Source organism: Lipotes vexillifer, unplaced genomic scaffold (genome assembly GCF_000442215.2).
Source record: "Lipotes vexillifer unplaced genomic scaffold, Lipotes_vexillifer_v1.1 scaffold238, whole genome shotgun sequence".
Taxonomy (NCBI): Eukaryota; Metazoa; Chordata; class Mammalia; order Artiodactyla; family Lipotidae; genus Lipotes; species Lipotes vexillifer.
The window spans coordinates 2,179,398-2,193,816 of NW_006785665.1; the positions used below are offsets into that span (position 1 = coordinate 2,179,398).

The following is a 14,419-nucleotide window of genomic DNA, read 5'->3' on the forward strand; positions in this document are numbered from 1 at the left end:
GAGACAGTGGCTTGCAGTCCTACAAGAGGCTGTCTCTGGTTAGGCATAGTACACGTTTAGTGTCTTGTTTTATACCTGTTCAACTACTTCTCCCAGAGGACTGCCTTTCTCAGTGCTTTCTCGCTTATTCCAGACATACTTCTCTTGAACTTTTATCTAAAAATAAAACAAAGACCAAAAAAGGCCACTTAGCCTAAGGAGGAACCCATCCCTAGCTAAGAAGGTAGGGTAGGAGGCTAAGGTTATTAGGAGTCTATTCTCATCTATTTTTCAAGCCTTGTAAGAGAGCTCAGCAGGGAAGTGAATGCTTTCTAGCCCATTTCTGCCTGGAGCTTAAAAAAACACACACAAAAAAGTAAGGGATTCTGACTAAAAAGGCCCAGGATGAAGCCTTGGCACCCGCATTTTTAACAAGCTCCTAGGTGATTCTGACTTATATGCAGAGTTGAAAATCCCTGGCCTAGAGACTGTATCCAGGCATCACTAGAGAATAATTTTACAAATATGTTTCTGGTACCTAAGAGATCTAATCTGGAGAAAATTATGTAGTTGAAATGTGTGTTAGAGGATTTTAGGCTGTCACCTTGGAAAAGTCAATGAAGCAATCTGGACTTCACTTTGCTACCCACCAGATGCGACCAGCTTACTGCTGCCTCTTTATTTTACATGGATAAATGAGTTTCAGCGTGTGAACTCACTGTGAATAAAATGTATGAAAGAAATACAAAATGGTATTAGTTATCCCAACTACAATATTAGTTCTCCATAGTCTACTGGTACTCAGGGCACAAAGAAGATAAAAATCTTAAAAGATTGTCCAGCACCAAACTTCTGGGAGTCTAGTCACCTGACTCAAGAAATGCTCATTTGCAGTTTTGAAATTCTTCAGCCAGGTTGAAGCCTCTAAAGGTTGATCAAAGCGCTGTTTGTTGTACGTGGACTGCAGAAGATCCCGGCAGTTTTTCACCCAAAGATGAGCTAATCAAAAGGCAAAAGAAAACAAATTAGGCAGGAACTGACTGTATTCAACTCAAAATACTCTATGCTTCTTTAAGTTATGGGAGATGACTTTAGTTTCCCATATGTATTTCTTAAAGCCTTCTTGCTTCAGAGGTTTACTTTTTGGTCTGGTCCATCTTAAATATTATCATTACAAACAATACACAAATAAATGGATTAAAGGTCACCTCAGCTTCCTGGCAGTTTTTAAAGACAGAAAATGTGGATGCAAACAACACTGAACAAAACAAGGAGGGACATAAGAGAAGTATGAGAGTTTAAGTTTTTAAGATCCATGCTGACAACCTAGAATGCTGACAAACAGTACCATGTCAAAGGGTCTATGGGTACTCAAAGTTGTTGGCTGATGGCAATAAAGCTTGTGGTGAACACTAAGGTGGGAGTTTATGCTCTTGGGCATTAGCTATCAAAGTGAGGATTGCTGCGCCAAAAAATACTTCATTCTAATTATCAAAAGGTTCCAAAGCTAACTCAGACCAGCCTGTTCCTGGAGCAAAGACCTCTCCCTTAGTTGTCAGAGCCCTGTCAGAAAATTGAAGCCACAATGTTACCACAGTAACAGAATAACTAACCCCAACATAGTGAGGGAAGTTCTTACCATCTGGAATATGCAGTATCAGCCAATCCTGTTTTGCACAGAAATGAATACTATGGCAAAGACTGAGGGTTTTTCCTGTTCCCTTCTCGCCATCTAAAGCACTTGCTGTTAAAGAAAACACCAACTTCCAGTGGTTGGGACTCCACGCTCCCAATGTGGGGGCCCGGGTTCCATCCCTGGTCAGGGAACTAGATCCTGCATGCCGCAACTAAAAGATCCCGCATGCCAGAACTGAAGATCTTGCATGCTGCAAAAAAGATCGCGTGTGCTGCAGCTAGGACCTGGCACAGCCAAATAAATAAATAAATAAATATTTTTAAAAATAATAAATTTATAAAAAAAGAGAAAGGAATAGTAGTTTCATTTTTCTCACCAGGAATTGATTTAGGAATGGATGTGTGACGTAATTCTGGGCAATATGAAATGAGGGATGTCTGATGGAAGCTTCTGGGAAATTTTTCTTTGTTTTAAAAAAAAAGAATGCAAGAAAGGAATGTTTACTTTTCTGGCCTTTGGACATGGCTCTGTGAAGATGAGATGTTTGGAGTTGCTGCAACCATTCTGTCAACATGAAGAAATCAACCTGGAGACAAAACCTAATATGGTGAGGATGACAGCAGAAAGATTAAAGGAATCTGAGTTCTCTCTTTTTTAAAAGAATATTCATTTGTTTGTTTTGGCTGCACCCGGTCCTGGTTGCAGCGCGCAGGGTCTTTAGTTTTGGCATGCCTGTGGGGTCTGGTTCCCCGACCGGGGATCGAGCCTAGGCCCCCCTCACTGGGAGAGTGGAGTCTTACCCACAGGACCACCAGGGAAGTCCCGGAATCTGAGTTCTTGATGACCTCAGTGAACTGCTGAAATAACCAAACCTGAGCCTAAACCTGATGTTCCTGTTCCTTAGGCAAAAATCATTTATTACCTAAAGCCATTTTGAGTTGGACTTTCTTCTTACTCAACTGCAAATTAAGCATCTTAAGTGATAAACTAAAACAGGAGAAACACAACATGAGATGAAGAATTGGGTCATTTTAGAGATGAGCCACCAAAAGTTGGAGTATGTTAATATGCTATTTAATATGTTCATACCTAATTCTTTTAAAAAAAGCTGTTTTGACAGTACCACTAAAATAGATTACTTATGTCTTTTAAATTTAGGACTGCAAAAATCTCCAATTAGAGCAAGGAGTAAAAGAAACAAGTTCCTGAGGAAAATAAATTTAGTCAATTTTCAAAATATTAGAATTTTCATGCACTCTTACTACAGGAGTGTCAATGCTGACCTAACCCCTTCTGGCTAAAAATAAAGGTATTTTCTTAATTAAAAAAAAAAGAAAACCACCAAAAGGGACACTTCAACTGTCAACAAATAAAGCATTTCTTCTTTTCCCACATTTGAGGAAGGAAAACATTGGCTCAGATAGCCCAGGCAAGCAGGAAAGGATACAGAAAACATATCGTACAGCTGGATGAGCAAAATTGGTGTTTTTCAGGTAATGCAGAAGCTCTAGGGCTGGTCTCCTTACCATCAGGCAAGCTTCATTGAATGTCTTCACCTAACAAAACAGGGAAAGAGGGAGGAGAGGGTGGGGTGTGGAACTTCTGGCCAGTTCTTGGTAATATACACTGAGTCCAACATAGCAACTGTAGCATCAAATTGCCTATTTTTCATTTATTCAGTTAGGAGAGGTTGGTATTGAATTTGAAAATTTAGCCATGTAATTTAGCTAAAAATTGAAACACATTATCCCGCACCAAGTGTATAACATTCAGCTTTTGATTATTTCTGTAAATGAAGCACAGATATTACATCAGTTAATTGAAATTTACAAATAAACCAGACATAACTATGTAAACTGCTTAAGGTTGATATAAATATTAAAAGCATGTAAAATGCTTAACAAAGCATCTGACACATGGTAAGCATCAAATAAATGTTAATTCTTTTAAATTTATTTTTAGCTAATTCTTCTTTTAAATTTAATTTAATTAATTTATTTATTTTTGGTTGCATCAAGTCTTAGTTGCGGCATGCAGGATCTTTCGTTGCGGCATGCGGGCTTCTCTCTAGTTGTGGCTCATGGGCTCCAGAGTGCTTGGGCTCTGTAGTTGTGGCACGTGGGCTCTCTAGTTGTGGGGCAGAGGCTCAGTAGTTGTGACACGTGGGCTTAGTTGCCCCATGGCATGTGGGATCTTAGTTCCCCGTGTTCCCTGCATTGGAAGGCAGGTTCTTAACCACTGGACCACCAGGGAAGTCCCTTTAGCTAATTCTTATTACTGTAACCACCTAGACTTTTCTCTAGAACTTATATACATACCAGCTCAGGAGCAGGTGTGACCAACTGCCCCACAGCTATGAGGCCATACCTGACACCACCAGTATACAGATACACCAGAGAACTGACACACAAAATTCATTCCCTTTTTGCCACCAGGAATAATTTGGTGGAAAAATTTGGGAAGCAGTGATATGTGTGAAAATTATTTGCAAATAAAGTATTTAATAATGTCTACTGATAAGAATAAATACCTAACAAATACTATTCACAAGTATATCAGATAGGGATTAAGATAGTGGTGGTATTTTTTAAAGAAATCCTAACCAAACAATTGAATTGGAGAAGGACTTTGACAGGTAAGTTCAAACTTAATGGAAAGTGAAACCTTCAAAAACATGATACAGATATTAAAACAGAAATGCCGTATTAGGCAATATGACAGTACTAAAATACACAAACAATGGTGAGGGAGTTGGTCTTTACATAAATGGAAGTTATGGAAAGAATGTATGAGTAATTCCTTCCAAAGCACAAAGTAATTCTGAAAGCAACCTGCAATAGTTAAAGTTAGGCCCTCAGAACTATGTTAGAGATTGTACTATGAATGTCTTGGGACAGTTTAAAGATGATTTCTTCTGATCGTGTCCTATTTCCAAACTTAACAAAATTTTTGATGACAAGTTGTCTATGGCCTAGAATTAGCCCCTTTACTGGTGTCTCATCTAACTTCTTGAAATAAAACACATTGAAGAAATGACATCCTCTGGTTTCTAAGCTAAAAATCACCTGCACAGTCAAGTTTGATATTTCAAGAAGAAGGAATAATTTCTGAGGCTGAAACTAATTGAGCAGGAATTATCCAGAAGAACCAATTTTCCCAGGGACCTCCCTGGTGGTCTAGTGGGTAAGACTCCATGCTCCCAATGCAGGGGGCCTGGGTTCGATCCCTGGTCGGGGAACTAGATCCTGCATGTATGCCACAACTAAGAGTCTGCATGACGCAACTAAGACCTGGCACAGTCAAATAAACAAACAAACAAATAAATAAATGTTTATTAAAAGTGTTAAAAAAAAAACAAATTTTGCCAACAAACTCTGCTTGCAGTTAACTATGAATTCTTTCAATGGCTATAAAGCAATCCAAGATTACATTCTTTGGGTTGAATTTATGACCACAAAACTACATTTTCTGAAAACCCATGAGACTGAAGAAGAACAATGAATGATGCATCTAATCCAAATATTTCTATTTGGCTCATAAATATATTATGTTTTTGTTTTTCTACACATATAAACTGTTTTCATGATATTTTGCTAAGGCAAATATTAAATTCATTTTTAACAATTATTTGAAGTCTAAAGTTTCTAGAAATCTGTTGGGTAACACAAGGAAAAGAGTAGAATATTATTTATTTACTTAAGAATATTTTGCCTGGCTCCAAAAAGGATTTAAAGAGGTTAACTGCAGATAAGCATTTGCTTAAAGTAATTATAACAACAGCACTATTCACAAAAGATAATCAATAGCTCAATTTATCTGATTTGTTTTTAAGATTCAAATTAAATCTTTTATAGTTTTCTACTCATTTAATTCCACCCCTCTGCTATCAACAGCTTGTGTTATAAGCTCCCTCCAATTCCCTCCCCTGTTTTGAGCACCTGCATTACAAAGCGAGGAGGCAGGCCATGGGAGAATACAGTCTTCAGATCTTGGAAGGATATGTTGTAGTGCTGACCCTCATGCTGCTCCCCATGCTTGGCCTAGGAAGTAAAAATGCAAACAGGTATAATGGATAGAGTGACAAAGACTTTGAAAAAGTGTCAAGGGCCTTCTAGACTATAGTGAGGAAACACTTCTCTCTCAGAGCTGGAAAAGATATTCTTTCATTTCTTAGACAAAAAATGCTCGCTGTTGTCCCCAAATCCACAGTGTATATATAAAGCTGATGTTGGCCTGAATGATGAAGCCAGTTGCTCGGCAACATAAACCCTAGATGTGGAAGGAGGAGAGACAAATCTTGCCATCTGGATTCTTCTGTGCTGTGCATAGAGATGATCCAGTCACGTGACAAGATCATCTGCATGCCACTGTTGCCATAGAAACCTCTGAGGAACTGGCAGATAAAGGGACTACAATTACAGGGAAAAGCTGAAAGGCAATTCAATGACTTCATTCACTTATTCTATTTCATTTTGTGCTTGTGAAAGTAGATGAACGCTAGAGACATAAATAAAACACACCCTGCTGAGATGGTGTTTTGGGTAATGAGTTATTTTTTTCCCTTCCACAAGCACAGCATATGTTAAGTTGGGGCAACTCAGAGGGCAGGGGTAGGGACAAAAAGGGAGAGAAAAGCTATTGGTTCCCTTCACATTTAAGCACAGACCATACAACTAATTTCATTTATAAGAGGCAACAATAATACTGAGGAAGGAGAAATCAGCATTTAGCCTAATGGGACCTGAAATAGAAAATGCAACACTGGATACTGCTGGAATCCTGGTTTCTGCTGATAAACTTCACTTTAAATACTGCTCTTCTCAACAAATCAAGTTAGTTCCCTCTCCAGACACTAGGAAATCCACTTAGAAAGGTGGAAGATAGTTCCAGATTGGTTATTAGGAAAACTATGTGGTCCTAGGCAAGTAAGTTGATTTTGTTAGGATTCTCCATACCAGGGTTGGTAAACTATGGCTGGCTACCCATTTTTATAAATAAAGTTTTACTGGAACACAGCCAGGCCCATTTGTTTATGGCAGAGCTAAGTAGTTGTGACAGAGATCACTTTGGCTCATATGCCTAAAATATTTACTATATGATTCCTATAGGAAAAGTTTGCCAACCCATCATACAGTAAGATCAATAATAACTACTAAATTTAACTTCTAAGGAATTGAATAGTTAAGTATTTACTAGGTACCTACTCTATACCCAACAAAACCCTTGGCACAAAGTGAGTTCAATGGTAGGAATTAAACCAAAACAGATATGGACTGACCTGTCTGAGCTATGTTACCATAGTATCAGATAGGGATGGGGAAGATCAGGGTTCCAGAATGCTGTCTCAGGTACTGTCTGACTACATGTAAAAATCTGCTTAGCTTCTTTCAGTTTCAGTTTTTCTTATGAGTAAAATGATGGCAATACAAATTGTAAGCCCTGAAAAAAACCCATATACACATTAGCAACTCACCGGATCATTCTCACTGGTGCGGGAAATAGCTCTGGGACTCTCAGTTGCAACCTGGTTATCCAGGTGAGCAGCAAGGCATTGGGGTGCCTGAGTCCCTATGCGCAAAAAACATCCAGGGTCCAACTATAAAAGAAACCATTTTAGTGTTTTACAATTAATAGGCTTTTTACGCTTGCTACAACACTGAGGTTTTAAGCCATATCTGCCACAGGGAAAAATATCACTATCATGCATTTTAGTTTTATGTAAAACAGATCCTTGTTATTATTTATAATTCTCTAAGTCCAATCACATTATTCATACTCTGAATCTGTTCCAGCTTGTGTTGCTATGTCTGGGCTCTGTCCCATATGGAAACAATTCCATTAGAGATTGTTCAGGAGCATAGCTCAGCCATTAACAACCTAACTCAGGAAACTTCATTTAATGCTCTTGCCTACAGTGATGAATGGTGGCCAGTATTGTACAATTCCCAGCTGTCTAGTAATCCTAGTCACCTCAGTTATTAGGGGATTAGTGCAATGTTCCTATTTGATAGGTATAATTACACTCCTTGCAACAATTTTCTTGCTAGCTGTGTCCTGAAATAAAGAATCTTTCATTAAGGACGTGTAATGAGGGAGTGAGTAAAGCATCCAGCTAAGTGAAAATAAACTGCTCTACAGGCAACTCAGTGAACTGCACATGGAAACCTCAGAACTGGGAAAGGTTTGGGGAAGAGGATGAGATTTCAGGAGATAAATCTGAGAAAATGCTAACTGGAGAACTTCCAAGCTGAGTTTAAGGATAACAGGCCTTGTGTATAAGTGAAAAGATGCCAGTTACAAGAGAAAGATTAGAGTATGAATCCAGTAGAATGAGGAAAACAGGGTTGTGAGAGATGGCTGTAGAAAGGGAGCTGCTCGCTAGGTCAATAGATAGTATGAAAGCTGCCTGTATTTATATTTAGTCTCACCAAGCAGCTTCATGAGTGCAGAAAATGTATATTATTTTCCACTTGACTCTCATAACATTTATAACCATTTAACAAGACCTTTGACTCCCTGACAACTTTTTAACTGGTATCTTTAAATCTCTGACTCTTCATCTTTCACAGTCCAGAAGATTTGTCCTCCCAAATAGGTTTAACCTTCAGCTAATCAAAAAGTCTGGATGGTTCCCTATTAATGTCAAATGAAGTCTCAAAGTCCTTAGCATGATAATTAAGGCCACTGCTATAAGTTCAACCTACTTTTCTAGTCCTACTCCTTTATAAACTCTATACTCCAGCCAGCCAACCATGCTAAAACATGTTATTCACTTTCATGCCTTTATATTTCTGCTCATTCTATTTCAGCTTCCCTCTCTCCCTATTTAAATCTTACTCATCATTTAAGACTCACCTCAAATGTCATATCCTCTGTGAGGATTTGCCAGACACCTCCAGGCAAAAGCAATTATCTTTCCCTCTCTATAGATAGCACTTTCTTTGTATTGCATGCATTTTTACTCTGCCTTGAACTACATGCATGGCTTTTGTTAACTGAGTACCTATAAAATGCTAGGCAACAGAGTGTTATACACATTATTTTTGAGCCAAGAATCCTAGAAGATAGGTAGAATATTACGCTGTTTTATTATGAGGGAAATCAAAGTTCAGGGAAGTTAAATAACTTTGTCTAAAGTCACAGAGTTGGTAGGTGATGAAATCAGAATTCAAACCCAAGTTTGTGGGACTCCAAAATCTTTATCCTTTTTATTGCATCATGTTATCTTACACACAAAGTTTGTCTCCCATTTTAGGCCACACACATTTGAAAGAGAAAGGAAAGAGAAGGGATCAGGTTTTATTCATTTTTGTATCTCCTTCTCCAAGTACCCAATGCACCACAAATACTTCATACTTGTGCCCTGGAATAAAAAACTCTTTCTTAGAGACAATATGAGATGGGGGAGTTTGTAAAGCATCTAGCTAAGTGAGAGTAAACTGCACTACACTGCAACTCAGTGAACTGCACATATAAACCTCTGAACCAGAATTTGCATATTTAATGTAAAGTAATAGGGTAAAGTAATACAGTTGCTCCAACATTGTCTGCGAATGCAGAGACAGCAATGTTTATCACATGTACTCTATATTTCCCAGCCTCCCTTGCAGAAAGATTGGGGTCACATGATTAGTTCTGGCTAATGAGCTATCAACAGAAATAACTTGGGTCAATTCTAGTCAGAGCCAGTTAAGAGTGGGTATAAATTCTCTTTTTTCTCCTGCTGTGGCAACCTTAAAACCTACATGCTGAGATGGCATCCCAAGATGACAAAACTGCATCCCTATGTCTATCCCCTCCCATATTTGCCTGTAAACCATTTTTTTTGGCAGCACTGCACAGCACGTGAGATCTTAGTTCCCCAACCAGGGATTGAACCCATGCCTCCTGCAGTGGAAGTGCAGATTCTTAACCACTGGACCGAAAAGGAATTCCCTCCCTGTAAACCATTTTGGAAATATAGCAAAATCAAGAGCAAAACAAAACATATACACACAACACAAACAATATCATGTGTTGAGTTAAGCCAATGAGAATTCAAGGCCTGTTACCTCCATAGGATCTGAACAATACACCCTACAATGTTCTCAATTCTACTGGAGAGAAAGCATCATGTCTCTAAATAAAGTAGTAGTCAAGTGGAAAATTAAAGATATTCAAGGACCACAGGGTGGTGCTATTTCTACAAGAAACCTTTGACTTTTTAGTTAAATGTTTTTTGCAGCAAATTAAAAGCTAGCAAAATGGATTCCTTACTTCTTCGTGTAATATATGGCATCACCCAGCTAGTCTCTTGTCTCCAGGGAAAACAACCATATGTACAACTGCCTCTGCACTGTTCCAGAATGAAAATCATGCAGTTCTTGAAAGAAGGGCATTCACGAGCCAATAAAGAAGGTAACTCTAAACTAATCTACAAAAAGCATAAAATCTTCTCACTGACATTCCTCTGTACTTTGGACTCGGGTCTTTCTTGTCTGCTATAAAGGAAGAAGAAATTGTAGCCTTTTAATATAATAAGTTGGGTCCAGAATCCATCCCTTTGTTGATCTTTGCTTTTTCATATTGTTTTATAAAAATGGGTTATTTTATGTACATAGGTTTGTCATGAATCCCTGGAAAAAAGGTGAATCCTGTAAGAGGAAGGGCTCCTTTTTAAGGAAATCTAATCTGTAATTAAATGATCAGATGGAAGTGACTAGGCCCTTCCAGCTCAGTTCTCATCCTTTAGGACATAACTCTGGTAGGATCTCCTCTGGACCCTACTAATCCAGGTTAGGTGCTTCACCATGCTATGACAATCATTTATTCATGATCCCACTACTGGACTTCGAGGTCCTGAAGAAAACATGGACCGTAAAATGCAATACAGCACAGTGGTTAAGGCCACAGGCTATGAAGTCAGACAGACCTGGTATCTAGTCTGGGTTAGACAACTTCACAGCGTGTTACCTCAGGCAAGTTACTTAGCCTTTCTAATCCTAAATTTCTGCATCTGTGAAACAAAAATATTATCTACCTCAGTGGTTGATCATGAAGATTAAGAGAAATAAAGCACTTAGCACAGTGCCTGACACATAATCAATGCCCAACAAATAGTAAACATTGGGACTTCCCTGGTGGCACAGTGGCACAGAACCCGGCATGGGTTCGAGCCCTGCTCCAGGAAGATCCCACATGCTGCAGAGCAACTAAACCTGTGCGCCACAACTACTAAGCCCATGCTCTAGAGCCCGTGAGCCACAAGTACTGAGCCCGTGTGCCACAACTACTGAAGCCCGCATGCCTAGAGCCCGTGCTCTGCAACAAGCCCACGCACTCCAAGGACGAGTAGCGCCTGCTCGCCGCAACTAGAGAAAGTCCGTGCACAGCAGTGAAGGCCCAACGCAGACAAAAATAAATAAATTAATTTAAAAAACAACAACAAAAAACCCAAATAGTAACCATTATTAGTGAAATGAGTCATCTTAGAATCCTGAGTATCTGCCATAAGGAAGGTGCTGAAAAACTGTTTGCTAAATAAATGAGAGAATGAAGTAAAGCAACAGAATAGTCTTTCTTACATATGATTTTATTATTTTAATCAACTATCAACTATCAGAAATCGGCAACTTAGGGCTTCCCTGGTGGCGCAGTGGTTGAGAGTCCACCTGCCGATGCAGGGGACACGGGTTCGTGCCCCAGTCCAGGAAGATCCCACATGCCGCGGAGCAGGTGGGCCCCTGAGCCATGGCTGCTGAGCCTGCGTGTCCAGAGCCTGTGCTCCGCAATGGGAGAGGCCACAACAGTGAGAGGCCCGCGTACCGCCAAAAAAAAAAAAAAAAAAAAAAGAAATCCGCAACTTATTTTTTTTAAAATACTTCATGTAGGGATGATAATCATTGACACAAATGGAGAATAATGATAATCATTGACCCAGCTGCACTTAAGCTTATTTATCTCCTTTAAAAAAAAGTTAGTTCTCCTATGATAGGGTAAATTCCCAAGCGCAACTATTCTACTAAGACCTGTTATTGGATTTTTAGGGCAGTTGGGAGTGAAGTGTATGGGCAGAGAAATGGAATTGTGACTGTTCTTTTGAGCAAAACTAGTCAGCTGAAGTTCTCCAGAGCATTTTATTCTGGATGCAATCAATCCAGAAAAGAAATCCACCTAAAGACAGTTTACACAAAGCACAAAGTCAGTCGGGACTCACTCACCTTATGGACCCTGGAGATAAGCCTTGTCATTCCTTTCAGCATTATCCCTGCACTTTTAAAAAAAAAGTGAAAAGGTAAGCCACAACTGGGAAAAGATATTTGCACAATGGATTAGTATCTAGAATAAATAATGCCTTTAAATTGATTTAAAAAATGAGCAGAAGACACGAACAGATATTTCACAGAAAAGGGAATACAAGTGGCTAGTAAACCCATGGAAAGAGTTCGACCCTTATGACAAATCAGGGAAATGTAAATTAAAACCACCACAATGAGATACCATCCACAACCATCATATTGAGAAAAATGAAAAAGACAACAGCAAATGTTAAAGAGGCTGTGAAGCACTGGGAAGTTTCCTATACTGTCAATGGAATTATAAATACAAATATCTTGGAAAACGAATTTGACATTATCTGTAAAGTTGAAAATGTACATGTCTATGGCCCAGGTATTCTACTCCTTCGTATTTATTTTAGACAAACACATATACATGTACACTGGAAAATATGTATCACAATGTTCATAGTAGTAGAATATGAATTATCAGAAACTGTAAAAAGCCCAAATGTCCATTGATAGAAGAGGGGATAAACGGAGATATGGTCACGCAATGGAATACCATACAAAAATAAAAAGAATAAACTGCAGTTACATGTAAGACATAGATGGATCTCAAAAACTAATACTGAGTGAAAACTGTAATATACAGAATGATATAATTTATATGAAACTCAAAAACTTAAATCCTAATTATCTGGAGAATACAGATATATGTAATAAAACTGAAAGAGAAAGGCAAGAGAATGATAAGCACACATTTAGAATAATGCTTACCCTTAGGGAAGAGGTAAAGGGACAAGATTGGGGCAGGGCACACAAAGGAACTGTAATGATCTATTTCAAATGATGGATAATAGATATGAGTATTTGCTTTATTATTTTTATACCATGTGTGTTATATTTATTCATTTGTATGTTGGAAGTATTTAACTAAAAAACCCTAATCATGTGGGAGCTAAAAAATGTTTAAAATACTTAAATGCAACTCTCAATATTCACTAGTAGACAGCATAACTAAATCAAATCTCCAGGTAATCACCTACTTCATTTTGGCTAATAATTTTCTCCTTACATCCAAAATCTTTAAAGCAGCAGCAACAACAGTGTTACACCTGTTTATTCAACAGTAACAACAACAGAGTCGCACCCATTTATTCAACAGTTACTGAGCACCTATTATGTGCCAGGACCTGTGAATAAGATGGTGAACAAAGCTGTTCAGTCCCTGACCCAACAGAGCTTATAGTATGGTTAAGAGATGACACAAACTCCTCTGAATTCTATCTCCTTTTAGTTTTCAAGCTTACTATTTCTCTTTTAGAAACTGCTTATTTTCCCATCAACCTCTTTCCATTTTAAGAGTTTGTGGAAGAACAGCTTAAGACTACTCAGTGGCTATTCCTACTCATTCAGTGGCCTGAGCAGTGGGAGCTGCAAACCAGTCTTCAGTGGCATGCTGAGCACTCCGGTCTTCAGCAGGGAACAGGGAGCATCTGCACACCTTTGGACCAGTCTGCCACCTCAGGTTGAGCAGCAGTGAACTCAGGAGCTGGAGCAGCCCATTCACCCTGAAATTCCTCCTTGGTCACAGTCTTCTCAGCTGCCACCTGCTCTTCCTTTTCAATCTCTTCAGCAACTCTGTAGAAGTAGAGATCAGGCATGACCTCCCATGGGTGTTCACGGGAGATGGTGCCACGCATGCGCAGAACTTCACATCAGACTCTCTGAGTGAGCTCCCTTGTTGCATGGGATGGCAATGTCCACATAACGCAGAGGAGAGTCTGTGTTACACAGAGTAATGGTGGGCAAGTTAATGTAAAAGGCCTCTGTGAGAGACTGGTCAGCCCTGGGATCAGTAACCACCAGAAGCCTCAGCTCCCGGAAGGCTGCCTGGATCTGGTTAGTGAAGCCTCCAGGAGTGAAGTGGCCAGCAACAGGAGTAGCTCCAGTGGCAGCAGCAAACTTCAGCACAGCTTGCTGGAGGATATGACACTGACATCACCTGGGTTTTCAATGGCAACAATGGCACCAGCTGCCAAGAGAAGCTTCTCTCAGGTTCTCTTCAGATTTATGATGTAGATGCCATCACTGTTCCTTTTGTAGATGTACTGTTCCATTTGGAAGTCAAGGTTGGTGCCACCTAAGTGGGTTCCAGCTGCAAGAAATTTGAGGGCATCCTTATCCTTCATTTGCAGGACATCAAGGGCTCCGGACATTGTGAAAGTTTCCCTTTAAGTTACAAGGGAATCCAGAACAACGCCGTATGGACCCCTGTCTGGGTAGCGCAGAAAAGGCAAGTTTACTTTTTAATAAAGATGCAAAGCATTCCTTAATTCAGTCATTCAGAAATGTGTTTTGTGTTTTCACGTGCCCACACTATACAGACTACACAGTGGTGAACAAGACTGGCATGGTCTCTACTGGCCTGCCTCACATTTACATGTGGGATTGCAGGGCTCCTTTGCTGTGTTTGAAAACCAAAAGTTCTAGAGCAGCAGTTCCCAAAATGAGTTTGGTGAATACTAACTAGCCATAAAATGCA

The 14,419-nt window shown here is 39.4% G+C and overlaps 1 protein-coding gene and 1 pseudogene across 3 annotated transcripts in view; both read right to left on the minus strand.

Moving 5' to 3' along the window:
* Positions 1-11,860, minus strand: part of DAP3 (death associated protein 3) — a 17,865-nt gene extending 6,005 nt beyond the window's left edge. The window contains exons 1-7 of one of the 3 annotated variants that reach the window (XM_007457928.1): positions 11,815-11,860; positions 7,089-7,211; positions 5,554-5,655; positions 3,063-3,171; positions 1,619-1,711; positions 848-978; positions 76-156 (exon numbers count right to left, since the gene is read on the minus strand). In XM_007457928.1, coding sequence (XP_007457990.1) covers positions 76-156; positions 848-978; positions 1,619-1,711; positions 3,063-3,171; positions 5,554-5,655; positions 7,089-7,211; positions 11,815-11,856 — 681 coding nt within the window. In that variant the 5' untranslated portion in view covers positions 11,857-11,860. The remainder of the gene's footprint in view (positions 1-75; positions 157-847; positions 979-1,618; positions 1,712-3,062; positions 3,172-5,553; positions 5,656-7,088; positions 7,212-11,814) is intronic. The other 2 variants (XM_007457930.1, XM_007457929.1) reach the window with 2 other exon arrangements.
* Positions 11,861-13,261: 1,401 nt separating this feature from the next.
* On the minus strand, positions 13,262-14,093 carry LOC103087192 (40S ribosomal protein SA pseudogene; annotated as a pseudogene).
* Positions 14,094-14,419: the final 326 nt, after the last annotated feature.